The 27,965-nt window shown below is 40.4% G+C and overlaps 2 protein-coding genes across 3 annotated transcripts in view; one reads left to right on the forward strand and one right to left on the reverse strand.

The window, feature by feature from the left end:
- CIDEA (cell death inducing DFFA like effector a) overlaps positions 1-27,965 on the reverse strand; it is a 511,919-nt gene that overhangs the window by 450,810 nt on the left and 33,144 nt on the right. The gene's annotated exons all lie outside the window — the stretch shown is intronic.
- Positions 5,319-27,961, forward strand: ZNF454 (zinc finger protein 454). 2 transcript variants are annotated; one of them, XM_012790001.3, is made up of 5 exons: positions 5,319-5,483; positions 5,957-6,601; positions 8,658-8,784; positions 9,200-9,289; positions 24,774-27,961. In XM_012790001.3, exons 2-5 carry the CDS (start codon positions 6,569-6,571, stop codon positions 26,102-26,104), a joined length of 1,581 nt encoding a protein of 526 aa, XP_012645455.1. In that variant the 5' UTR covers positions 5,319-5,483; positions 5,957-6,568; the 3' UTR covers positions 26,105-27,961. The 2 variants fall into 2 exon arrangements, with proteins under 2 accessions (XP_012645455.1, XP_012645459.1); XM_012790005.3 differs by lacking the exon at positions 5,319-5,483 and having other exon boundaries at positions 5,493-6,601.

Here is a 27,965-nt window from a genome sequence, read left to right on the forward strand (position 1 = left end):
GTACAGAAGATGTTTGTGATGGCAGTGGAGGAAATTCCCATGAATTCTTTGGCCCTTCAGCAACTCAGTCTCTGAGCTATGTGACTTCTCAAGGTTACTAGTCTATCAGTTTTGAGTCATCGCATCCATCCTAGGTTTCAATGCCTTCATTTCTCCCTCTTTTCCTTGCCATGTGCCTTCCTTTAGGTCCTTTATTTTGCTGCTTTCTTTATCATTTTCATCTATTTTCTACCTTTGCCTCCTCTCTGCCTCTTTTGTTCTCCATTTATATCTCTTGAGATCAGGGGTATAAAAAGTGTGAAGGGAGACTGAGTGAAGAGATAGAGATGATTAAACACCTGTGTTTCTGAGGATATTATCAGTTCAGTGTTTTATTTCCTTTCTTTGCCTTTTCTAACTCCAGCAGTTTATATTTTGTAGTCAAGGAGACCCAGGATCTGCATGCTGAGTCAAGACAGAGTGTGTGTGGAAGAGTGGAGAAGCTCCATGTCAGAGATTTATCTCATTCTTCTCAAGCATCCAATCTTGGAATAGGGGAAAGGATGCTGTTTATTTGGGAAACACCTGGAAAGAGCATTCAGAGTATAAGGGTTTGGGAGAGAAGACTCTTGTCAAATCCTCTTGTTAAGCCCAAGCCCTTCACTTAGGTGTCCATTCTTAAGTAGAACTGAAGTTTTTGGTAGTATTTGAGAAAAAAAGGTTTTTCTTGTGACATGAAATATGGTATAGCCAGATCTCATGGCAACTGGGAGCCACCAGCAGCCAAGGATATTTATGTGCCCTCTCTCCCTCTCTCTTCATCCTCACCCCTCGCCACTGCTACCACCAGCACATGGGCTCTTGCTGCTCTTTCCATTGGCTCACTGATGGTTGGCTTCCCTTGCTTACCATTAAAGCTGCACATGACCCAAAATGTCAGCATCAGCCCTCACATTTGAGAAAGGTCATATCTAGTGAACTTTCATTTCCTTTCTGACTCCCCAGTCTCTCTGTCCTAATTCTAAAATTCCATGAAAGAAACTCAGTTGGTCCAATCACCTTTTAAAGACAGGCCTCACAAGTCACTCTTTCTGGCCAAGTACCCATCCCCTTTTCAGTCAGCTGGTAGGAAGAAGGGCTACCATGTAGCCATTGCCCATGCAGTCAGTCCTGGGTAAAGCAAAATGTAATGGGTATGACCAGTATGTCATGAAATTATTTCCTGAGCACCTACTCAGTAGTTGCTGGAGATCTAGAACTCTAAAGAAGCTCATGATAGGGGAGTCATTTAGGAAATTCTACATGGTCTATGATTCGAGCATGGAGTAGAAGTCGAGAAGCAACAGGAAAGGAAGCTAAAGGAAGATCTTATTACATCATCCTGCAAGGGTCCCAGCAAGGCCCAACAAAGGAACACCAGGAACTACTAGCAAGTAGCCATTTAGATGCAGTAGGATAACTTCAAAGATAGCAAGAAACAATGCCCTCTGGAACTACGGAGAAGCGAGTGATGAAAGTACTATTTTCTCTATGGGTGGGTCATGACTCAAAAGACTCTGATTGGTGGAGAATAGAGGTGGAGCTGCAGAATACGGTGTTCTCTCCTAAATTGTGATTGGTGGAGAATAGAGGTGGTGCTGCAGAATAAGTTATCCTCCTCCTAGATTGTGCATAACCCCCAACATCTGCATGCTCATGGGCACTGGCCTCTGGCTCCTAAAAAAGTCACAAAAGATCTGGAGGGGAAGGGACTGAAAATTTGATGAATGCTTAAGGATAGAATCGAGGTAGGTTACTTCCTGTACATATTGGCAGAATTCAATTCCTGCCTACAGTCAACAGACTTCTTAAGAGTGCTTTGCCTGTGCAGCATGTTGGAAGCACAAGGATGAGAAAGATACTGTTCCTACTCCTAGTGTAATTCATTCATGCACCTAATATTTATTGAGCTCATAGCATAGCTCAGCTTCTATGAATTGACCTCTGATCCTGTTGTCAAGGAGCTGTTGCTATGGGAGTGAACCAGTTGGGTGCAGAGCAGATAGGAGAGGAAATGCCAAGATGGAGGGAAGAGCAGCCGTGATGGCAAGAAGGCACAGTGTACATTTAGGAAATTCTACATGGTCTATGATTGGAGCATGAAGTAGAAGTCGAGAAGCAACAGGAAAGAAAGCTAAAGGAAGACCTTATTACATCATCCTGCAAGGGTCCCAGCAAGGCCCAACAAAGGAATACCAGGAACTACTAGCAAGTAGCCACTGTCCTGAGGAAGAGTATTTAAGCAGGGCTGGTGGGGGTGGGGGGGATGCAGATCTTGGTCAAATATAAGTTCATTTGCATATCCATGATTAATAGTGAGATCAGACAGGACAAGGTGTCCTACAGACCACGTGTCTCTGAGGAGAGTGGATCATGATGAGAATCCTTGGTGTGTGTCTCGGAGGGCTGGTTGGGGGGTGGGATCTGGTAAGTGCTCAGAACAGTTGAGTCAGTGTGTGAGTCCTGGCTAGACCAAAAGTGTACTAGACTTCAGAGGTTTCACAGTTTCTCTTCAGTTTGAATTCTTGAGTTTTGTTTGTTTGTTTGTTTGTTTAATTGCCTGTGGAAGGGTCCCTGCTAGGTACTCCTAACAGACTATAGCATCACCAGGATAAATGGTTCAGATAAATGGAGGTTTCACCACTTTTTTCCGTTTTGGAAGACTTGGGCCCATGTATGTCAGCTTTCAGCCATCCTGGGCAACAGTAATGAGGACACCTTTGCACCTTTCCTTTGTCAGCAGGAGCAGGACTACTCGTTCTACTTACTAGACATGGGACCTCAGGCAAGGCTTAAGTTTAAGGTGTCAGTGTCTTAGTTTTCTCATTTGTTAATAGTGCAAACCTCATAGCTTTGGGTTGCATTAGATAATAATATAAAGTGCTTATAAAAGTGCCCAACATGTAGTTAGTATTCAGTATTATTAATCATACGCATTTACCTGAAGACATAACAATTACAAACTCCTTAGCATGGCATCCAGAACTCTTAATTATCTTAGAATCACTAGGCTCTCAAAACAAATGCCTTGTTATATAACTGTGGGAGGTTATCCCTCACTTGATCTGCTGTAACTGCCTCCTTACTGGTTTCCTTGTTCCCCTCTAGCCCCACCATAGTCTGTTCTCCCAGAAGCTGACCAGTGATTCTATTAAAATGTGCTCAGCCATGTGACTCTGGCTCAGACCCCTCCAATGGTTTCCCATCACATAGAATATATCCAAAATTTCTATGATGGCTTTCAAGGCTTCTAGTTACCTCTGCAACCGCATCTTGCACACTCCTTTGTTCACTATGCCCTCACCAAGAATTCTAGCCTTGCCAAGCCTGAAACTCACCAAGCACACTTATCTCTCTCTGGACAAGATTTCTGTCCCCTCTCCTCAGAAGGCTCTCCTGCAGATATTCACATAGTTTCCTCCCTCACTGTATTCAAATTTCTGCTCAGATGTTACCTCCTCAAAAAAATTTCCCCCAACACTACTTAAAATCCCCCACCCTGTCACACCTTAACCCCTAGCACAGCTGTACTGTGTAAACACTACCTGATAACTTCCATGAGCACAGGGTTGTCACAGCTACTTCTCCAGCCCCTAGAATAGTTCCTGACACATAAGTGTTTACGGAATGAAATCAGTAAGACCACTGAGGACTGAACTCTAATTTTTTGCTAAAAACTCCTTCCTAAGGAGGCCAGCTGGGTTAGGCTGGCAAATGGTAAGGAGGCCAGCAGGGTTAGGCTGACAAACAGTAAATTCCCACTAAGCGGCTTTTGTTAACCAAACGAAGCAGTGGTTTACTTCCTGACCTGATTCTGGTATGGCATTAACATCACCTAAAAGATAAGAAGCCCCAGTCTTAACTCAAGCATCCTAGCAGATGCCTATTCTTAAATTTAAAGCATTTTAAAACATCCTAGCAGGCGCCTATTGTAAATTTAAAGTGTCCTCCTGTCTGGACCTCCCAGAGTGCTCATACCCTTATCTTAAAGTAAGCATATACTTTCTGGTCTTCTAGATAAAGACTAACTCTCTCAGCCAATTGCCAGCCAAAGAATCTTTAAACCCACCTATAACCTGTAAGCCCCCACTTCGAGATGTCCCACCTTTTTGGGCCAAACCAATGTATGCCTCTCACATATTGATTTGTGACTTTGCCTGTAACCCCTGTCTCTCTGAAAACGTATAAAACTGAACTGTAACCCAGCCACTGCGAGTCCACTTCCCCAAGGCGTCTTGGCAGTGGCTCCGGGTCATGGTCCTCAAATTTGGCTCAGAATAAATCTCTTTAAAATTATTTTACAGAGTTTGGCTTTTTTCCGTCGACACCACAAACAAAATGCTGTAGTGTCACATAAAGCCATTAACACTGCTCCCTAAAAGGTGGCCAATATCCCCTAATTCATAAACCTCAGGTCATGTTCTTTTTTTCCACCATCAACAAAGTTAAAACCTTCTTATTGTTCCTTTTTTATCTCCATGACAATCACGTATTCAAAATATTATCTTATCCCTGCCCATCCCCACAAAATATGGTCAACAAATAACACCAAACTGTCCAAGACAGAGACTGCTTGACGTCCAGGCTCCTTCTCTCCCTCATCCTAACATCTGATAAGTCACCAAGAACAAAGTCTATTCGTGCCCCACTCTCGGTCCCCTTGGCCGCTACTCTGTTTCCAGCCACCATCAGTTCTATCCTGAGTCGCCGCCACAGTATGTCCCGGTCCAACATCCTTGTCCTCCCGAAATACTATCACGTCCACTGGACCAGGCACTGGCCCCACAGCCAGGCCAGAAAGTATCGGTTGCTTGCTCGGGGGCAAGGGCGCAATTCTGCGCCTTTCCAAGTCTTTTCGGTGCGGTTCTCCGTCGGAACGCGCCTGGTCAGCTATTTATAGCCTCTTTCTCTTTCCTCGGGGCGTTCCCGGATCCGCTCTCGTCTGCGAGCAGGCGCCGCTCTCCTGCACTAAGCTCCTTTGTCCCGCCGTCAACGTTTTGCTTGTCCGTGTCTTCTCGAGCATTATTTCAAGGCAGAAGCCGAGTCAGAATGGGAACAGGACGGAACCAAATCCGCCCCAGCTGTGAGCGCAGGGGGTTAGCAGCCTGGAGGGACACCGCCTGGCAAAGGTAGTTCCGGCGTCCGGGGACTCTCTGCCCGAGGCTGCGGGCGGGGCCCCTGTGCGCAGGCGCACAGCACCACTGTCGCCGCAGAGGCTCCCTCTGGGAAGTGGAGTCTGGCAGCAGAATTGTCACAGCTCTGAGGCTTGTGGGAGTTTGGCTCAGCGGTTCCCAGGGCAACGCGCAAGCGCAGTTCTTATCCTGGCTGCAGTCCCCTGCTCATTGTGTTCCGACAGCGAAGTGGCGGTGGCGCTCTCCCGCCGCCGGCAGAGGCTCCTGGAAGGGCAACCCAGGGCTGACCAGGCGCGGCGGCCAAGTCCGAGGGAGAGCGAGCGCAGTCATGGGGTAGTCGGGCCTGGGGAGAAGGTGGAGGGAAAAGCCTAGGAGGTCCGGGTGGTGGTCCATTCTGGAGCACGCTGATTTAATGCCCCAAACTTCCCGGAATGTGTGTCTGAGATTTGATTCCTAGCAGAAAAAGGGAGGATAGCCCGCTATGGGCATCTTGGATTTGGGGTCGGAATCTGTGAGTGCATGTGGAGGAGGATGGGCTCAGGGCCTCCGGCGTGTGTGTTGGACCTGACTCCGGGAAACTCCTTACTCTGAGTTGACAGATATGCGCCTGGTGTGGTTCTCAGCTCTGTATGAGGAACTCGGAAGGGCAGGGACACCGCTGTGCAGGCCTTGCAGCAGCTCCTCCCGGGACCTGGCAGAGTGGGGGGGGCGGGGGGTGGAAGGGTGTGTTGTGTGAATGTGATTTCTAATCTCCCCCACCCCCAACACACACAAATGCGCTGCTTCTGGCTGTCTTTTGACTCCAGGTCAACCATATTGGGCCCCAGCGAATGAGAAGCCTGAGGCCAGAGAAGAGGCTTGTACTGAAAGAGTTGGACTGTGAAGATCCAGCCTTGTTTTTGAGGAGAAAGAAGACGACCCTCCAACGCCTCTTCTTCCACTCCCCTCCCAGGATTAGGCAGCTGTTCCAGGAAGAGACACAATTCTCTTGAAACCTCAGTGAGGCCGGAGGGTGGGTAGAAAGCGTGAGAACTGGGACTGGAGCAAACTTTGTGCAAGAAGTCACGTACAGAAGGGATAGATACAGAAGGGAAGACATGGAGGATCTGACTAACAGGGAAAGTAGTAGGATGGTGAGTCGTTCACTTTCCAGTGGAGGCAAGTGGAAATACCTTCAGCAGGAGAGAGAATTGGGAGCAAACAGGGACCAAAGAATTGGTTGCTTGGGGATACTGGAGACTTCCAGTATGTGAATGCTCACAGCCTTGCTCAGGACTGCCGTGTGAGATCTTTTGACCCAGTCCTCTCCGCATAACTGGTGTGTAGATGTTTCTAGCCTGAGGAGTCCTGTAATTGCAAAGCTCCACACCTGCCTCCTCAGCACCTAGCCTGTCCCTAAGAGGGCTCATCAAGAAAGAATGGCTGTCAGCCACCTGCCAACCATGGTCCAGGTGAGTGGGAGTTAATGTGGGGGTTTCCTCCCCTTTAAATTGCCTTCTGGATTTGAACCGTGTGGGCATGTTTTCTCCCCGACCAGGAGCTTTTCTCCCAATCCAGGCTCCCCCAGACACCTGACCTCAGCAGCCATCCCCACCCCCACCCATCTCCTTATCAGGCTCATCATGGTAGGTGTTGGAGCTCACTAGCTTGCTAAAGGTCACATAAGTGATACAATTGGGTCTGGAATCCAGGTCCATGTGAAATGAAAACCTGCACACTTGCCACTAGCAAGTACAATTAGGGTCCAAAGTGGTAAGGGCGGTGCCACACACAAGAGCTCAGAGAAGGTCAGAAAAAGCACTTTCTAGGGAATGTGAGATTTACTGGCCTTTTGTTTTTTTAATGACATTTGGCTTTTACTTCAGAGGAATATTGGGTACCAATGGAATAATTCAAAACACTGTGCTTCCAAGGAGTTCAATAAATTCCTAAAAAGCTTTGAGTAGTCCCAATCTCTTTAGAATAAGTATGGACTCCACTTTGAAGAGGCAGCATTTGAGTGTATAAATTCTGATGCATTTGGTAATATTGTTCTAATTCCTTCACATTTAAACCTTCCCAGGACAGGAATGTGTGGTAGGAATCATTGGAAGGACTGCGTAGCCAGGTGAAGGTGCTATGTCAGTACAGCCACAGCTCAGTGCCTGCTCACACTTTTCCTCCAGGTTTCTGACTTGTCCACTAGGACCTATCTCAGGCACCCCATTCTGTTTAGCGTGTCTCCACCTGTCGTGCCAGTCTGCTGTGATATTTCCCTTCCATAACCTTTTCCTCAAAGTCATTGTCAGTGTCACACAGTTTATCTCATGTTTTCAGGCTGCCTTAATTTGGTTGCCATTCAACAGACATATATTAGGTCTGTTAAATGGCCAGGTGTTATGATCTATGCTAGCAATACAAAAGTTAGCAAACTGATTCATAGCTTCCATCCAGTAAGTGTTTCTTGACTGCCCGCCATGTCCAAGGCTTTGAGTGCAGGTAATGGAAACCTGACTCAGACTATCTTAGGCAAGAGCAGGCATTTATTGGAAATATGCTGAGGTATTTCCCCAAATACAAAGGCAAAAATACAACTGGACATTGGCTGTGGAAGTGGGGTCTAGAATAATCTGAAAGTCTCTTCTCTTGGACCCTCGGGCTTCTGCTTCCCTCTTCTTTCTCAGTGTACACCAGCTCCCTTGGCTTCTCAGCCAGCTAGTAAGACCAGAGCTGTAATAACTACTGGCTTTTACATGTTAGATTCCAGGTATGCTAAGGGAGACTGTTTTCTCTCTGTCCCTTTCTCAGAGTTTCCAAGGAAGGGACTAGTTATAGTCAGAGGGGACAAGATCCCATTGTATGGAATGACCATTTCCATGGGGTGCATGTGCATGCACTTGCATGTATGTTGGGGCTGGGCAGGTGAGAGTTGAAGAAAAGCAGGAGTTGATGAGAACAGACAGTAGGTCTGACTACATGGGCCCCATTCTAGAGGTGGGAAGACAAGGCCTGTAGAAATGGTCCATACCTTCTTGGAGGTAACAGTCTACTGAGGGAGACTGTAAGTAAACCAAAAGCCACAAATAAAATGAGACAGTGTGCTTTGATGGGCCCATATAGGTGACTCCAGGAGTGGTCTGGGAAGGCCATGCTGAGGAATTAATGTCTACGCTGAGACACCAGTAGGATTTGGTCCTGTGGGGTGAGGGCGGAGGCAGGACTGGGCAGTTTGAGGGAGATGAGAAAGAATATTCTGAGCAAATGAACAGCAGGTGTGAGGTCCCAGTGCTGAGGAAGCAGATCTTCACTACAGTATGTGTTTTTTCCAAAGTGGGGAACAAAGTCTAGTACAAAGTGAGGTCCTCAGGAGACCCTGAGAAAAAGGTCAACTTGTCACAATACGCCAGCACCCCGTGTGCTAACAGTCCCATAAATCTCTGTGAGCTCCCGGGGTTTGTCGGACTCGGTCTGTTCCACAGAACCACATGAAGGGCAGGCCGTGCCCAGTGAGAATGATTGCTGTTACAGGGATTGGTGACCTTCAAGGATGTGGCTGTGCTCTTCACCCAGGAAGAGTGGGGGCACCTGAGGCCAGCCCAGAAGGCGCTGTATAGGGATGTGATGCTGGAGAACTACAGCCACCTGGTCTCACTGGGTAAGATGGGAGCCTCAGAAGCTTCCTCTTCCTTTTGGGGGATCTCTTTGGGACCCTTAAACTGATACCATATAGAAGACTGAGTTGGAAATGGGCCAGTTGAGGATGTTGTCTTCAAGGCTGCAACTTCCCTGTCCTTGGTATCCTGGGCCTGGCCCTCTAGGAGTCCAAGTACAGATGCCTGAAAAGAGACTAGGGGCCAGATCTTTCCTTTCTGGCAGGGAGAGGGACATGGGAACAGATTGTGTCAGGCTTGAGCCATCTTTTCCTCCTGCTAGGAACACATCTCCACCCTGGGCTTTTCTATTAAGCCACCCTTTCTAGGAAAGTCTGAGGACCAGGCCTTATCCTTGCAGTGATTTTTATCTCTGATATGAACAGATGTGTTTCTTTTTTTTTCCCCCCTCAACAACAGGACTCTTAGGACCCAAACCAGATATGTTTTCCCAGCTGGGAAAAGGGGATAAATGGATGCCAGAGGATGCCTCGGGAGGCTTCTGTCCTGGTAAGAATCAGGCATATGGGACGTGTTGGGAGGAGCCCAGCTGAGTGGGGTCGGCACAGAGGCTCAGCAAATGTGCTAGGCCTGTGGATGGAGAAATGAGCTCTTTTCGCTTTTGTTCACCATAACACCTTGTGGCCACATTTGTCACAGGGTGCACTGCCAAAATGTAGCACTCCTTTCTTGTGGCGGTTTGTGCCTCCTCTCCATTATTTTTCTCCTTTTACTGTTTGATATCCATTAATAGTCTTCAGTTCAGGCCAGGCGTGATGGCTCACGCCTGTAATCCTAGCTCCCTGGGAGGCCGAGGCGTGCAGATTGCTCAAGGTCAGGAGGTTGAAACCAACCTGAGCAAGAGCGAGACCCCGTCTCTACTATAAATAGAAAGAAATTAATTGGCCAACTAATATACATATATAAAAAAATTAGCCGGGCATGGTGGCACATGCCTGTAGTCCCAGCTATTCAGGAGGCTGAGGCAGAAGGATCGCTTGAGCCCACGGTTTGAGGTTGCTGTGAGCTAGGCTGACGCCACGGCACTCATTCTAGCCTGGGCAACAAAGTGAGACTCTGTCTCAAAACAAAAAAAAATAGTCTTCAGTTCAAAAAAGACTTTAATTGTCATCTGGGCAGTTCTCTTCCTCTCCCACGTGTGAGTGTCCTGTTCAGCATCTGGCAGTGTGGCCTCTGCTTGCACTTCTCTCATGAGGAGGAACCACACTGGATGACACACAGCAGGGCAAGTTATCTTGAGAGCCAGTTATCAAGTGCCTACTGAGGCACCTCTTTTAGCTAAACTTTGCACTTTTCTTCAAGTTCCTCTCCATGTTTGTTGATCCATGTGATCATTTAACTGTCCTCTGCCTTTTGCCAGCTACCATGCTAGACTACAAGCGCCATGAGGACCAGGTTTGTTGCATATTTTGCTGTAATGTTCACACCTAGCACAATGCTTGGCACCTAGTAAATGGCATAGACTTGGGACAGTTTAGTCGCTGTTACTTATTTTGAGGAGCCCATTGCATCCAGTAGTTTAAGGCCAGGGTGTGTCTTTTCCCTTCAACCCAAGTATTCTAGAGAGCTTAGTGCCTTATCTAAGACACTACAACGTTTCACTTTCAGCAGGCATTTTTCAGGCGGCAAAATATTTTCACAAACCCTTTGTTATTGATTTTTCACAGTACCCAGTGAAGTAGGTAAGAATTTATATCCTATAGTAAATGACTATATAACCTAGAATGGCTAGAACCCAGTCGGTTATGGAATTTAAATATCCTAGGGGCTAGGTGTGAACCCAGTTACTCAGGAGGCTGAGACAAGGAGATCACTTAAGGTCAGGAGTTCAAGACTATGTTTTTTCTTACTATGTTTATTTTTAAACATAGTAAGAAAAATGCTCTGCAGAATACTGGGGGCTAAAGGGAAAAAACACACCCCTGGCCTTAAGCTGCCAGACAAAATGGGCTCCTCAAAATAAGTAAGAGCCACTAAACTGTCATGTTCTCTATATTCCCAGGCAACAAGTCTGTGCCACTTACTAGGTGCCAGAAAAAGATATCTATCCATCCTTCTGATAGATAGCTTCCTTTTTAATGTTTCTGTTCTCTGGGCCACAAGATAGTAGAGGGGAGAGTGGTGTTATTTGAGCATCTGTGATCAGCACTGTGCAGGGAGATTTGGGGATGGGTTTGTGTTTGTAGCCCCATTTAATCTGTGGTGTTAATCATATTAACCCCATTTTACAGGAAACTGACCTCAGTATGGTTAACTAATTTGGACTGATTTAGTGTTGTTATTAAGTGACAAGTCAGGATTGGTGTGAAGCCAGCACAAGACGCATCTGACCCTTAGACTGTTGCATTTCTTCCCTTCTCCAAAATAAATTTAATTACTTAGAAATAGTTCACTCAGTAAACTTAACAGAAGACTACTGATCCCTTAATTTGAGTAGTTGCTAATGCCTTTTATAATTTATTATCTATTAAACTGTAGAGGTTACTTTTTATTTCAGTCGTACCTTTTACCCTGTAACTTGAACTTATCTTTTTCAAGCTATAAAATGTATTAGTTTACATCTATGCATAGTACTTGTCTATAATTTTAACATTATATATTACATCCTCTTTCTCATTTCCGATTTTATCTGCATTTTTTTCCCTTAAATTTACTGGGAATTTCTTTTAAAGAACATTTCTTATTTATTGCTCTTACATGTAATTTCTACACATAACCATTATCATTTCCTTTTTTCACTTTAAAATAAATTTATTTTGGATACTGTACCTCATATATACAAAAGAATATGAATATCTTTGAACAGTTTAAAGAACGGTAAGGAAACAGTCCCATACTCCACCATCCAGCTTAGGAGATGGAATACAGCAGCAGGTTTGAGAGTCACTGTGCCCTCTTTGACACACCGCCCTCCTCTCCTACCAGAGAGAGCCACTAGCTTGATTTTTACACCTGCAGCACCTCCTATGCTTCTCTTTGTGGGTTTGCCACAAACATTGGAGGCTCTAGCAATGTTTCTTTGCCTTTGCATACTTTAAAACTTGATAAATATGTACCATACCGTAGATAACTTTCCACAACTTGCTTTTTTCAAATCCATGTTGAGGCAGTAGCTCTGTTTTTTTAACTGCACTTTGATGTCCCATCAATGACTATAATTTACCCACTCTTCTGTTGCTGGATGTGTAAGTTGTTTCCAGACTCTTTGCTGTTATGCATGATGCTGACCTGAATATTCTCATACATATTTTCTTATTTACCTAGGCCTTGTTTGGGAGTTTCTTTGGGTGTATTCATAGATTTGGAGATACTGGGTTTAAGGGCATCTGCTCCTTCAACTTTTCCAGATTTTCCCAGATTGCTGGTCAAATTAGCTATTCCAAAATACACTAATAGTTGATGCAAATTCCTATGACTTAACATCCTGGCCAAAATTTGGAACTGTCAGACTTTTAAAAAATTCTGTGAGTCCCATTCCTGAGAAATGGTATCTTACAGTTTTAATTTGCCTTTCCTTCATTATTAGTGAAGTTGAACATCTTTTCATGTATTGATTATTTGTGCTCTGTGACTTACATATTTCTAATCTTTGCTCATTTTGCTATTATAGTTTATCTTTTTCTATTCACTCATAGGAGTTGTATATGCTAATATATTCAGGAATCTACACTTTATCAGTTAATATGTATGTCAGCTTATCTTGTCTTTTTCTTCATGAACAGAAGTTCTTAATGAAGTAAAATATAATATATTGGCCTTTATGATCTTTATTCTTAGTGTTTTCTGTGTTCTGTTTAAATACTCTTTTCTCCCCTTACATCCATGAAGGAAGGAGTAAGGAAGGAAGTAAACTTAACAGAAGACTACTGATCCCTTAATTTGAGTAGTTGCTAATGCCTTTTATAATTTATTATCTATTAAACTATAGAGGTTACTTTTTATTTTAGTTGTACCTTTGTCTTGTTTGCTGTTACATCCTTAGCATACCAGATCTCAGTATATATTGAGTGAAAGAATGAATTTCTAATAATATTTACTTCTTCTATTTTTTTCTGTGTAAGTCTTGTCAGAGGTTTATCTTTTTTATTAGACTTTTAAATGAATAAACATTTGACTTTGCTGATCCTTTCTGTTTTTTATTTATTTCATTAATTTTTGTTCTTCACTGTTTCTTTCCTTAAGCTTTTTTGGAGTTTATTCTGTTTTTGTCTTTTATTTTCAGTATTTTTTATCAAAGTAACATATATATTTAGTTTAATGAAACTCCAAGGTTTATTATGAACAATAGTGGCTTCTTCCCCCCTTTCCAGAAGTAACCACTTTCTCTTCTCTTAGCTGATTACTTGGTATATTTGCTTCCGTGTCTCTAAGTAACATGTTTGTTGCTACCTCTAGACTTTTCAATTTTAGACATTATTCATCGAATTCTTTCTATAAAAAGTGAGGATTAAACCCAACCCCCACCACCCAACTACTCTTGCTTATTGCCTTTTCCATTCCTTGTCTGCTCAATACAGTTGTAGTCATTTTGATTAGATCTATAATCAGTGTTTACATTCTTAAATATTAGTCATAACCGAGTCATGTAGTAATAAACCACAACAACTTTTGCTTGCCTAAGCAATCTGTTCCCAGAGTTCACTTAGTTTATATTGATCACTAATTTGATCTTAGCTCTTCTTTAGTTATCTTCGTTTCTTCTGGAGCCTTCTGACCTGCTCCATTGCAGAGGGGCCAGCCTTCTGCAGCTGGTGCCCAGCTGGCATTCTGCAAATCCCCTTCTGTCCTGGGCTGGATCTTTCCAATGTTGTTAGCTATGTCCTGTGTTGTCCTTCTTGGTTCTTTTTTTTTCTTCTTTTCTTTTTCTTCTTTTTTCTTGGTTTGCACACATCTTCTAATAGTTCCCTAAGAAGGATTCAGGGGGATAAATGGTTTGTAACCAAGCATGTCGGTAAATATATTTTTTCTCCCTGACACTTTATGAATCATTTGACTGAATAGAATTCAGCATTGGAAATTCATTTTCCTTCAGAATTTTGACATTACTCCATTATTTTCTGCTGTTCAGAAGTTGAGAATCATTCTAATTCTTAATCATTTGTGACCTGCTTTTCCTCCCTGAAAACTTGCTGGCTCTTCTCATTTACTGTGGCGATCTTAAGTTTCTCAGTGACATACCTTAGTGTGGTTCCATTTTTATCCACTGAGCATTGGTGAGACTTCGGTTGAGCATTTAATGAGCCTTTCCATCCAAAATCCCTGCCCTTTGACTCTAGAACATTTTCTTCTATTATTGTTTGATTTCCACCTTCAGTTTTCTCTTTGTGGAAGAGTTGATAATAATATTGGACATCCTTGACTGTTCTTCTAATTTTCTTTTTATTAAAATTCCTACCTTTTGTCCTTTTATTTGGTTCTACTTTTTGACAGACTCCCTCAATTTTATCTTCCAAGCTTCTATTGAAGTTTTTAAAGTAATTTTTAATCAGCTTCATTAGAGTATAATTTACATGCAATAAAATTCACCAATTTTAAGTGTAAAATTTGATCAGTTTTGACAAATTTATACAATTGTATTCCCATTACCAAATCAAGAAAAATAAATTTTTGCTATCCCAAAAAATCTTCTCTTACCCCTTTGCAGTTAATTCCCTTCCAACTCCAGCCACCGCTGATCTGCATTCTGTCACTGTGAGTCCACCGTTTCCAGGATTTATGTGACTGGAATTATACAGTATGTGCTCTTTTGTATCTGACTTCTTTCACGTAGTGTATTTTTGAGATTCATCCTTGTTGCATCAGTGGCTCCTTACTATTGCTGATCAGCATCCCTTTGTGTGAATATATCACAATTTCTTCATCCATTCATCATTAACGAGCATTTGAGTTATTTTAGTTTGGGGCGAACACCACCATGAACATTCTGGTACAAGGTTTTATGTATTTTCAGTTTATATGTTTTTTGTGGATATATGTTTTCATTAGGAGTAGGATTGCTGGTTGTATGCTAAGTGTGTGTTTATTACAAACCGAGAAATTATTTTCAAAGTGACCATTCCATTTTGTATTCCCACAGCAATGTACACAGGGTCCAGTTGTTTCTTACTGCTCTGGTTAGGACCTCCAGCACAGTGTTGAGTAGCAGTTGTGAGCAGCATCCTTGTCTCATTCCCTATCTTGGAGGGAAAGAGTTCAGTCTTTTGTCTTTGAGTATGTTAGCTATAGACACCCTTTGTCAGGGTGAGGATGTTTATACCCATCCCTGGTTTAAGGATATTTTTATCATAAATGGATACTAAATTTTGCCGAATGTTTTTCTGAATCCTTGATGATGCTGTGATTGGTAATAGTGATTTACATTGATTGTGTTTTTTTTCTTTGAGACAGGATCTATGTTGCCCAGTCTGGTCTTGAACTCCTGGGCTCAAACGATCTTCCCACTTCAGCCTCTTGAGTAGCTGGGGCTTATAGGCATGCACTACCATGCCTAGCTTGTTGGTTTTGAAATATCAAATCAAATTTGTATTTCTGTGGTAAATCCAACTTAGTCTTGATTTATTATCCTTTTTAAATATTGCTGGATTTAATATGCTTATATTTTGTTAAGAATTTTTGCATTGATTTTGATGAAGGATATTAGTCTGCAGTTTTCTTTCCTTTCCTTGTAATATCTTTGATTCTGGTATCGCAGTAATATTAGCCTCAAAAAATGAATTGAGAAGTTTCCCCTTCTATTTTCTGGGAAAATTTGAGTAGTAATGGTGTTATTTCTTCATTTAGTTTGGAAAACTAATGAAATCTTTTGGACCAAAAGCAGAAGACTGGGGGCCAGTTTGTTTTGTTTTGTTTTTTCCTGAGCCCATTCTTCTATGGAAAGTGGGATAGTTTTAAACTACAGGTTCAGTTTCTGCAGCTTTCTTATCTTTCTTGGCTCATAGATTGTAGCTTCCTCAGACTTCCCAAATATTGATCTCTGTCCCCTTGATTCATTGGGATCCCTAAGGCTCTGTTTTAGTTCTGTGATCTAGAATCTGCCTCCAGGGACTAAACTGGGGCATTCATTGGTCTTTCCATGTCTGTTTCTTTTTTGTCAGTAATCACCTTCCTTCATTGCCATTTGTCCATTGCCTGAAAACAGTTGTTTCATATTTTTATGATTTTCTAATTGTTTATGGCAGGAATTCTCTATTGGGCTTTTTAATTCTGCAATCATTTTTTAATTTCCAAGCTTTTTTTTTATAAGCCTTTATTCTTATTTTACTGTTAAAATATCTTTCCTTTAAAGATACTGACTTTCAAAAACATTTTCTTCTTCCATCTTAGGCTCTGTTTTCTCTAATTTTCTGTTTGATGATTTTGTTATCTCTTATTAGAGTCTTTCCTCAGCTATCTATTATAGCTGATTTCCTGTCCAGCTAACCAGTGGGAGGACTAACATCCCCCTTTGGAAGCTCTGCATGGGTGAGTTGGGGCTTCAGTCTTCAACACAGTTCTCCTGCCACCAGCTGCCCTGGTGTCTTCAGTTCAGACCAACTTTGTTTTACTCTCCTCAAGAGAAAAAGCCTCCAGTCTTTTTCCAGGTTGAAAGAGAGAAATCCCCCAGCTCCTCTTGAGTTGGGAAAAGGATCTGGGGACCTAAAGGCAGGTCCTTAAAACTGTTTGCTTTATGTTATCTACCATCATCTACCCACTTCCAGATATGCTTGATGTGACCAATCCTCAAAATTTTTGGTGGTTTGAGGGTGAATTGGGTTAGTGTTTGGTCCCTTCGCGGGTGTGACCTCTGGGCTACATTGTGGGGGGGGGGGCTTGGTGCATACTTCTTACATGGCCTTGCTTAATACCCTAGAGTTATATATTTTAAAATCATGTTAAAAAAAATATGGACCAGTGCAGCTAGGTATATGGCTCCTTAATTCAGCTCACCCCAAAGTGACTTGGGCCCCAGTGAGTGCTGACTTGAGTACTCACACAGAGCCTGCTCTATCATACTGAAGTCTATATCAGTTTCAGTAAATCCAGTCTTCCCACACCTCAATTATTTTCAGTGTGGTGAAACCAGGATGCATTTGACTCCCTTCTTGGTAAACTTGTCTTGATAGATGAGTGTTACTGTGTAATATAAAACATGTAAAAAGCCAAATATTCTCTTATATATAGGTGATGTGTTTTTATTAACACAGTCAAGAAAAGACTTTAATAGATGTAAGTATCCAATAGCAAATAGAAAAGAAAGCTAGAAATTGATGTATTTATTATTTATTTTTGAAAGCCATCTCCCAGATTTTTTAAAGTAAACTTTTTTTGAAGTAATACATGATACAGAAAAGTATGCAAGTCTTAAGTGTACTACTCAATGAATTCTCATCTGTATAATTAGTGCCTGTATCAAGAAATAGAACATTACCAGCAACCCATTAACCCCCTAATCCTCTCTATTTCTTTTGTCCCAAAGGTAACAACCACCCTGACCTGATTTGTTTTGCCTGTTTTTAAGCTTTATATAAATAGAATCATATAGAATTTACTCTTCTGCGTCTAGCTTCTGTTTCAACAGTACGTTTGAGATTCATCCGCAATGTCAAAAGAAGCTGGTTCATTCTCATTGCTGTATAATATTTTGCCATGTAAATCTATTAATATTTGTACATTCTACTATCAGACATTTGGTTTATTTCTAGCTTGGAGCCATTATGAATAGTACTCTATGAACTTTTCTTGTACAACTTTTAGAGAAAATAGATATATATATTTTTCTTGAGTAAATAGTTAGGAGTACTATGTTTATGCATATGCAAGCTTTAATAGGCATAGCCAATTAGTTTTCCAAAGTGGTTATACAAATTTGTACTCCAACTAGCAGGATATGAGGTTCCATATCCTCTTACACATTTAGTATTGTCATTTTTGAAAATTTTTTCACCATTCTAGAGGATGTGTGGTTGTGATTGATAAAGTTGCTCATCTTTTTATTTGTATTAATCATTTCAATATCCTCTTTTATAAAGTACCTATAAATCTTTCTCTCATTTTCTGTTTAGTTGTCAGATCTTTTCTTACTGATTTATAGGGTTGTATATTTGGAATTTGAGTCTTCTGTCATATATATGTATTGAAAATACTGTTTCCTGCTCTGCACAATGGTGTCATCTGATAAGCATAGTTTAAGATAATTCAGTTCATCAGAATTTTTTTTCCCTCCTATATTGTGTCCTACTTCAGACATCTCAAGGCCATGAAGATCTTCTGTGTTTTCCGCTAGTGGTTGAATTATTTTGTCTTTCATGTTTAGGTCTACAGTCCACATGGAAGATTTATTACTCATTATTTTCCATGTAGGTATTCAGTTGACCCAGGATCATTTACTGAAAACACCATCTTTTCTCCATTGTGTCACACTGTCACTTTTGTCATGCATAAGATGACTACATGTGCATAGATCTGATTCTGGGTTCTATAATCTGTTATGTTGGCCTGTTTGTGTACGAGTCTGTTTCTGGACTCTCTATTCTGTTTCCTTTTATCTAATCTTGTGCCAATACAACATTGTTTTAATTACTCTATCATTATAATGAGCCTTACACTAGCTGATGTAAGTCCTCCAGCTTTGTTCTTTTCTTTGCTTTTAGACTTTTAGAGTTGGCTATTCTATTTCTATAAAATTCCTGCCAGGATTTTGATTAGAATTGGCATGAATCTATACATTAATTGAGAGAAATTGAGAGTATTCCAGTTCTTTCTTTATTTTTTTTTTAATTTCAGGATATTATGGGGGTACAAACATTTTGGTTACATGTTATGACTTTGCCTCACTCCAGCCAGGATTGGAGGCATGCCCTTTCCCCCACCCAATGCTCACCGTGTCCATTAGTTGTGAGTTTACCCATCTCCATCCCCTCCAGTCCCCAATGAATATTACTACTGTGTGAGCGCCTTAGTGTTGATCAGTTAGTGCCAATTGGATGGCAAGTACATATGGTGCTTATTTTCCATTCTTGTGATACCTCACCTCAGACGATGGGCTCAAGCTCTGTCCAGGAAAATATAAGAGGTGCTAGATCACCATGTTAGGCCACCCGTGGCTTTTCTACATGAGACCCCTCAGGTTCTGAGGTTGGAGCATGCTTTGCTGTACTCCCAGATTGCTGATATATGTCCCCCTAACTAGGCAGTTAACGTCTGCACTTATTTCAGGCTTCTGCTCAGGCAATTCCTTCACCTGCTCTCCTCCCACAGTCTCAGACATAGCAGCCCTAAGTCCCAGTGGTCTTACTTCCATCATATTACAATGTTGAATAGATAATAACAATAACAGACATGCTTATTTTATCCCAGTTTGAAGGGAATGTTTTCAATATTTTGTGATTAACTATGGTGTTTGGTGTTGTTTTTTATTGATACTTTTTTTGAGACAGGGTCTTGTTCTATTGCCCAAGCTAGAGTGCAGTGACATCATTATAGTTCACTACAATCTCAAACTCCTGAGCTCAAGCAATTCTTCTCCCTCAGCCTCTCAAGTAGTAGCCTGTAGGCACGTGCCACCATACCCAGCTAATTTTTTTTTTTTTTAATTTTTTGTAGAGACAGGGTCTTGCTATGTTTCTCAGGCTGGTCTTGAACTCCTGGCCTCAAGCGATCCTCTGCTCTTGGCCTGCCAAAGTGCAAGGAGTACAGGCAAGGCTCACCACACCCAGCTAATACTTTCTTGGATTAAGAAATCTGTTCTACTTCTACTTTACTATGAGTTTTTGTCATGACTGGATGTTGAAGTCTAATATCTTTTCAGCATCTGTTGAAATTGTAATGTGATTTTTTTCTCCTTAATTTTGTTAATGTGAATGACATTGAGCAATTGACATGTGAGAACAACTTTGAATTTCAACTTAATTTGTGATGTATTATTCTTTTTTATGTCACTGTATTCTTTTTGCTAATATTTTGTTTAGGGATTTTGCATCTGTTCATAAGACAAAATGGACTACAATTTTAATATTTTGAATGTCCTCATCAGATTCTGATAGGATATACTAGCTTTATAAAACCAGTTGGAAATGTTCCTTATTTTTAGTTCTCTGGAAGAGATTGTGTAAGATTGTTGTTTTAGATTCTTCCTTAAATGTTTGGAAGAATTCACAGTGAAGCAATAGCTGCCTGGAAATTTCTTTGTGAGAAAGTTTTAAAGATTCCATGTATTTATTAGATACAGGATCATTTAGATTTTTTGTTTCTTCTTCTGTTAGTTTTGATACATTGTACCTTTCTAGAAATTTGAGTCTTTCATCTAAACTGTCAAATTTATTGGTATAAAGTTTCTTTATTATGTTTTTAATATCTTATAAATCTCTGTGGATCCTGTCCTGATGTCACCTTTACTATTCTTGATGTTGACAATATGTGCTTCTCTCTTACCTTTTTTTTTTTTTTTTTGAGACAGAGTCTCGCTTGTTGCTCAGGCTAGAGTGAGTGCCATGGCGTCAGCCTAGCTCACAGCAACCTCAAACTCCTGGGCTCAAGCAATCCTGCTGCCTCAGCCTCCCGAGTAGCTGGGACTACAGGCATGCGCCACCATGCCCGGCTAATTTTATATATATATTAGTTGGCCAATTAATTTCTTTCTATTTATAGTAGAGACGGGGTCTCGCTCTTGCTCAGGCTGGTTTCGAACTCCTGACCTCGAGCAATCCGCCCGCCTCAGCCTCCCAGAGAGCTAGGATTACAGGCGTGAGCCACCGCGCCCGGCTTTCTCTCTTACCTTGATTTGTCTTGCTAGAGGACCATCCATTTTTTTATTAAATTCTGTTTTCTTTATTATTTCTTTCTGTCTCCATTGGGTTTAATTTGGTATTTTTCTAATTTCCTGAGATTGATAATTGATGCATATATGTATATTTCCTTATAAATGTGGTTTAGTTGCATCCTGTAAGTTGTAATTCATATTTGCATTATTTCAAAATATTTTCTAATGCCCAGTATATGGTCAGTTTTGGTAAAAGGTCTTTGTGCACTTAAAAATAATACATATTCTGCCCTTGTTGAGTATATAGTTCTAAGTATATAAGTTAGGACAAATTTGTTTATTGGGTTGTTGAGATTGTCCCTTTTCCTAATATTTTGATTTCTGAGTCATTAAGAGTGACATGTTGATTTGCCTATTTTTTCATTTCATTCTCTCACTTTTAACTTTTATACATTTTGAAATTATGTGCATACAAATGGAAATGTATTATACGTTTCTGGAAATTGACCCTTTTGTCAATGTGAAATACCTTGAAGTCTGTTTTCTCTAATATTGTATTATTATTTTGATGTTAGTATGGGTATACCAGCTTTCTTTTATATAATATATTATTTTTCATTCATTTTGAATATTTCAGTGTCTATATTTTTGGTATTTCTTTTCGAAGTGGTATTTAGTCACTTTTTTTTTCCAGTCTCAAAAGTTTAGTTTTTTAATTTGATTTAGGTCAGTTACTAATATGTGTGGGATCTGATATCTATCTTGTTATTTTCTATTTTACTCATCTATTTTAAATCTTTTGTCTTTCTTCTTGCCTTGTCTTGGATTAATTATTTTTATTGTGCCATTTTTACCCTTGTAATTTACCTTCTTAGGTCTTTTAGTGGTAAGTATAATAAGTAAAACAAGTATAAGTTTATAATATAATAAGTATATATAAAATAAGAATTACTGTCCAAAATAAATTTCTACCTTTATTTATTCCCAGACAATATTAGTACCTAAAAACATTAACAGCATTTTCTTCCCTTTTCCTTTTGTTTTCTTTTTGCTATGTATTTTTGCGATGTATTTTAATTCTACTTATATGTTCAGTACCTCAAGACATTAAAATTATTGTTTTGTACAATCAAGAATATTTTTATTTATCCACATATGTACTTTTTCCATTGCTTTTCATTCCTTCTAACATTGCCATATTTCCACCTGGAATTATTTTTATTCTGCCCAGAACATTCCTGGTTTTTTTTTTTTTTTTTCTTATATTGGTCTGCTGGATAATACAATCTCTGTTTTTATTTGTATGGAAATAACTATTTCCTGTTTACCTTTTTAGAAATATTTTCTGTTTCTGTTGAATTCTAGTTTGGCAATTAGGTTATTTCAACACCTTAGAAATTAGTTCATCACCTTAGAAATTATTTCATTTTCTGTATTCTACTGTTTTCATTGAAAAGACACTGTTAGTTTTATTTTTGCTATTTTAAAGGTAATGTATTTTTTTTTCAAGCAACTTTCAATACAGTTTAGTAGTTAATGCTATGGTTTCAGTAGTTATATTATGATGTGCCCAGGTGATTTTTCTTTGTATTTATCCTACTTGGAGTTTATAATGCTGCTCAGATTTCATTTTTCAGCCTTTCTCTCTTCAAACAATGTTTTTGTCACATTCTTTTACTACTCCCATTCTATAACTCCAGTCACACATATATTTGACTTTTTCACCATGTTCCATATGCCTCTTTTTAATATTTTTCTCCATGTTTTACTATGGCTATTTTCTGATTATATATTTTTCTAGTTCACTGTTTCTCTCTTCCACTATGTTTAGTATACTATTAAAAATCTATTTAGTTCATAACTTCAATTATTATATTTTTTAGTTCTAGAATTTTTATTTCATTTTTTTGTTCTAATTATCTGTTGTAATTCTTATTATTTTCTGTTTTCTCAAACATTAATCACAGTTATTTTGAAGTCCACATATGCTATTAATAACTCTGATATCTGGGTTCTACGGTTCTTTTTCTGTTATCTGTTTTTCCTCTTCATACAGTATCTAAGCACTCCTCGTATATTGTAATTAAATCCCTGACATTATTTGTGGAGAAGTACAGAGGCTCTAGATGTTATTTTTCTTCAAAGAAGATTTGCCTTTTCCTCTGGTAGGTAGTTAGAGTGTGAGCAAACCATCTTAATCCAACTAGGCACTGTAACAGCTGGAGGTTGGGTCACAGTTTATAAAGCTTTGTCAACCTCGTGTTTGTCCTTACTGTGAGGTTGTGGCCCTGTGGGGGTCCTGATGGATAGCTTCACATGTTTACTGTGACCCCTCCTCCTTGGAAAGTCCTGAACTTCAATTTTTAGCTCCATAGTAACAAGAAACTATAGATAATTTGTATTTCCACTTAACTTTGCTCTCAAATGTCAGACTATCAAGTCTGCTTCAGGTAATATCTCATGTCTTCAGACAGATATCTTATTTCAATTCAGATTTTCTAGATGTTCTGTAGAATTGGCTACTCTACCTTGACCAGAAGTGAAAGTTAGTACTTAATATTTTGAGATTTGACAATACTGATGTTTAACTTTGATCATCCTTTGTTTAGAGCAAGGATATATTATTCTGAGCTCAACAAGATAGTAGCTGTAAAATGTACTTGCTTACCTTTCCAGATAGGTAAAAGGGTTTTGGCTTTTTTTTTTTCTTTTTCTTTTTCGTAGCTCTTTGTAGAAGATTTTCTGGAGAGAGTGGGAAAGGAAACTGATGAGGAAGGCTTGTTCTTGTTAGGCTTTCTGAGAAAATTTTCTATCATCTTTGTTTAGAATCTAGTCCACAGTATTACATTTCTTAGTACAAAGTCTTAAATAGACTTTATTGACTTTAGTTAAAAGGAAGATATTCACAAGTATGTATGGAACACTAATATGCAATCTAGAATTCTGGTTGGTAATATCAAGGTACCCATGAAATCAAGTCAGAAATTTGTTGAGTAAGTGTGGAATTTTTGTTTGGGGAGAGGAATCATTTTATCAGATAATTCATTAGACCATGGCTCCTGTCCCAGCAGCAGAGTCCCCTTTCTTAAGACCAGTATACTCCTTTCCCCAGATTTACAACCGCTTCTTGCTAGACATACTGGATACATCCTGGCAGATAAGCTTCTTTGTTCTTAGTTTTCTATTCCCATTTATATGTCCTCATGATACATTTTCCTCATATAGCTGTCACATTATTCATATGGGTTTGGAGACATTGCTTCCTCATAGCAATAGGAGGTCCTTATTTTATTAGTAGATACAAGCATATCACACAGTCTTTGCAGCAGCCTAGCTTTTTATTGACCATCTGAATGCTCTACTTAGTCTATAAAACATAAAAATATTGGTTTTAGTAGTTACTTTTGAATTGAGGATTTACTCCCTACCAAGTGTTGATCTCTAGTTTCAATGGTTTCTTAAGGCCACAACGGGGTTGTCTTAAAGATGATATCACTAGAATAGACAGGGTGCATGTTTTTTCTTATCCATTAGCATAGTGTGGTGTGTATCAGGTTTTTGTTTTTTTCTTTTTTTTTTTTTTTGAGACAGAGTCTCGCTTTGTTGCCCAGGCTAGAGTGAGTGCCGTGGCGTCAGCCTAGCTCACAGCAACCTCAAACTCCTGGGCTCGAGTGATCCTTCTGCCTCAGCCTCCCGGGTAGCTGGGACTACAGGCATGCGCCACCATGCCCGGCTAATTTTTTATATATATATCAGTTGACCAATTAATTTCTTTCTATTTATAGTAGAGACGGGGTCTCACTCTTGCTCAGGCTGGTTTTGAACTCCTGACCTTGAGCAATCCGCCCGCCTCGGCCTCCCAAGAGCTAGGATTACAGGCGTGAGCCACAGCGCCTGGCCTGTTTTTTTCTTTTCTTTTTTTTTTTTTTTTTTGAGGCTTAGACAAGTAACTTCTCTATGATCACAAAGAAAATAAATGTGTTGTACTTAGGATTCTAGCTCAAGTCTATGACTTCTGAGATCATGCTTCCAAGTGCTCCTGCTTCATGCATTGTACATTAGATCAACCACTGCTACAGTCACTTCTCTTCCCCTTTCGTTTCTTGTCTTCACTTCAAGAAATCTTCAAAACTGCTACCTCTTTGTTAGTGTTAGTAACACATTTAACATTTGTCAAATCCCATCTAGATATTTTATTAGGATAAAACAGACATTTTTATTTTTAATATCTTTCAGACTGGATGACTGTGCCTATGAGTAAGAAATCTACTCTCAAGGAAGATATCCCTGAAGAAGAATTGGATCACTGGATAATAAAGGAAAGATTCAGTAGAGATAGTGACTGGACTTGTGCTGGCTTGTTGGACTGGCAGTGTGGAGACCAGGAGACCAGTTTGCAACAAGTGGTACTTACTCACCAGAACACCCCAGCTGGGGTTAGTGAACAGGAATGTGATGGATCTGGGAAGGGCTGCATCATGAGCTCCTCTCTTGTTCAAAGTCAGGGATTTCAAACTAGCAAAAAAGCCTTTGAGTGCAGTGAGTGTGGAAAAGTCTTCTCTAAGAGTTCAACTCTTAATAAACATCAGAAAATTCATACTGAACAAAACACAAATCAGAAAACTCATATTAAAGAGAAACGATATGAATGTCGAGAATGTGGAAAAGCCTTTCACCAGAGTACACATCTCATCCATCACCAAAGAATTCACACTGGTGAGAAACCCTATGAATGCAAGGAATGTGGCAAGGCCTTCTCAGTGAGCTCCTCACTTACTTATCATCAGAAAATTCATACTGGAGAGAAGCCTTTTGAGTGCAACTTATGTGGAAAAGCTTTTATCCGAAACATACACCTTGCCCATCATCATAGAATACATACTGGAGAAAAACCTTTTAAATGTAACATTTGTGAAAAAGCCTTTGTGTGCAGGGCACATCTTACCAAACATCAGAATATTCATAGTGGAGAGAAACCCTATAAATGTAATGAATGTGGGAAAGCCTTTAATCAGAGTACAAGTTTTCTTCAGCATCAGAGAATTCACACTGGAGAGAAACCCTTTGAATGTAATGAATGTGGAAAGGCCTTCAGGGTGAACTCTTCCCTTACTGAACATCAGAGAATTCATACTGGAGAGAAACCTTATAAATGTAATGAATGTGGGAAAGCTTTCAGGGATAATTCATCCTTTGCACGACATCGGAAAATTCACACTGGAGAGAAACCTTACAGATGTGGTTTGTGTGAGAAAGCTTTCAGGGACCAATCAGCCCTAGCCCAACATCAGAGAATTCATACTGGGGAAAAACCTTATACGTGTAATATATGTGAAAAAGCCTTCAGTGACCATTCAGCCCTTACCCAACACAAGAGAATTCATACTAGAGAAAAACCTTACAAATGTAAAATTTGTGGAAAGGCTTTTATCCGAAGCACACACCTCACTCAACATCAGAGGATTCACACAGGAGAGAAACCCTATAAATGTAATAAATGTGGGAAAGCTTTTAACCAGACTGCAAACCTCATTCAGCATCAGAGGCATCATATTGGAGAAAAGTGATACAGATGCAGTTTTTGTGGAAGAGCTTTGAGACTGGATAAATTAATTATTGAACATAAGAGGACCCATTGTAGAGAATAACTATGAAAGCTTACATCAAGATAGTCATTTTATTTACTGAGAGTCAAGTTTCACAGTCTTGTGGGTTTTGAGAATTTAAGAATGTCAAATACTTCTCATTCTTTAGTACTGCCTCAAATGAATGGCAGTGCTGTTTGATTAGTCTGAATTACCAGTAAGTATCAGAACCAAAATGGAGCTTCATTAACAATGTAAAAATTGGCATATCAAATTACATTTTGACTATTAAGAGAAACTATAAAATTGTAAAAATTAAAATTGAAAGGCAAGGAACAAAAAAGTCAAATGGCCTACAAGCATTTCATGCTACTGGATTCTCTTATGTAAGAGAGTTGCCATCTGTAATGGAACCCTTAGTTCTCTCGTCACCCACACTCCTAACACCCAGTGTAAAGAAAGTGCAGCACCATGCAACAGCCCAGGAGTTATCTAAATTATGCTTCTCACCTTTTGCTTCAACCCATCTTTTGTCCGGTCTCTGATTTGTCCACTAGCATACTACCTGTCTTGTCCTTCTGGGATGGTTTGGTTGACTGATGTGATGCTCTTCTGACTTAGCAACTCCTAATTGTTAGCACTGGGTAACTTGTTGTGTCCCATTATCCTTGGGGGGTGTGGTGATCTGATCTCAGACTCATCCACGATTCTGGATAGTGCATCCAAATCTAGCTTTCAGAACTTGGGATCGCTTTCTGGGAGGCAAAATTTGATCAAAATTCTTAGGTTACCTAACTCCTCTGGGCTCTGATTGGCTCTGACCCTGGGATGACCCCTAAAGTAGAGGCTTGGCTAATGTAGCCATTACCCTCAATAGTTCTGCACCGTAGTTACTCTACACACACCAGTCCGGGCTTGCTCAGCTGTGTGATGCTCCCACCTGCCTCGTGGCATTCCAGGCCACCTCCCCTTCTTTGACTTGCTATTTCCCTATGTGAGGTTGACATGAGATGAGAGCCCCAAGGCCACCTCTCAAAATGCTCTGACTGACTCTCTTTCCCTTGTCTGGACAGTGCTCTGTGTCCACTACATTAGAGTATATTTAGTATATTTGCTACTCCCAGATCATTGAGCTGCGGGATCCTGGCCCTTGCCTTGCTTTTGTCTAGATTTCTTAAGGTGTTGATTCTGTGTTCATAGGAAGGAAAGCAGAATTTCTGCTTTGCATTTGAAAGTGGTCATTTCCTCTCCTCTATCTGGGCATTCGGCTACTTGAAGACTCATTATGACACTGGTAAGCAACATGTTGAGTAATCCAATGGGTCAAAAAGTGGTCAGTAGTACCATTGACATTATCTGGCACAGACCATGTCCATGCTCGAAAGTTTGGGCAATACACTAGTCCTGCAGGTACAGTTTAGTCATATCTTCAGTCCTTCAGTGCTTTTGGTTGAAATCACAGAGACAAAATAACATCTGTGCACCTTCACAGCCTGTGGAGGCACTCTCCCCTTTCCCACAAGGGATAGAATCTGCGCTACTGCAAGCTGGAACATGCCACAGGATGAAGGTGGGAGAATAAATTGTCATTCTTGAAAACAAAGTAGGTCCCTGGCCTGTGGGAGTGCTGTACATCAAATTGGGCAACCTGCTGGCCTTTCAAGGTGCTGTACCTGAGCTCCAAGTAATAGAAGAGGATATTCTATATCATGGTAGAACTCAGTGGACACCCAGTTGTAATGTAGACTTGGAAGTTACTTGGGATTATCTGTGCCCTGTGTTCACACGCAGCCTCACATGACTGGCAACCCCAGATTCCACAATAAACCTGAAAAGCCACGCT

This window comes from Microcebus murinus, chromosome 17, assembly GCF_040939455.1.
Source record: "Microcebus murinus isolate Inina chromosome 17, M.murinus_Inina_mat1.0, whole genome shotgun sequence".
NCBI classification, from domain to species: domain Eukaryota; kingdom Metazoa; phylum Chordata; class Mammalia; order Primates; family Cheirogaleidae; genus Microcebus; species Microcebus murinus.

What these genes read in the sequence shown, in the direction of transcription:
- ZNF454 (XM_012790001.3), top strand. Translation starts at nt 6,569, where the DNA reads ATGGCTGTCAGCCACCTGCCAACCATGGTCCAG. An exon ending in ACCTGCCAACCATGGTCCAG is followed by an intron (nt 6,602 to 8,657) that starts GTGAGTGGGAGT and finishes TTGCTGTTACAG; the next exon opens with GGATTGGTGACCTTCAAGGA. An exon ending in CTCGGGAGGCTTCTGTCCTG is followed by an intron (nt 9,290 to 24,773) that starts GTAAGAATCAGG and finishes AATATCTTTCAG; the next exon opens with ACTGGATGACTGTGCCTATG.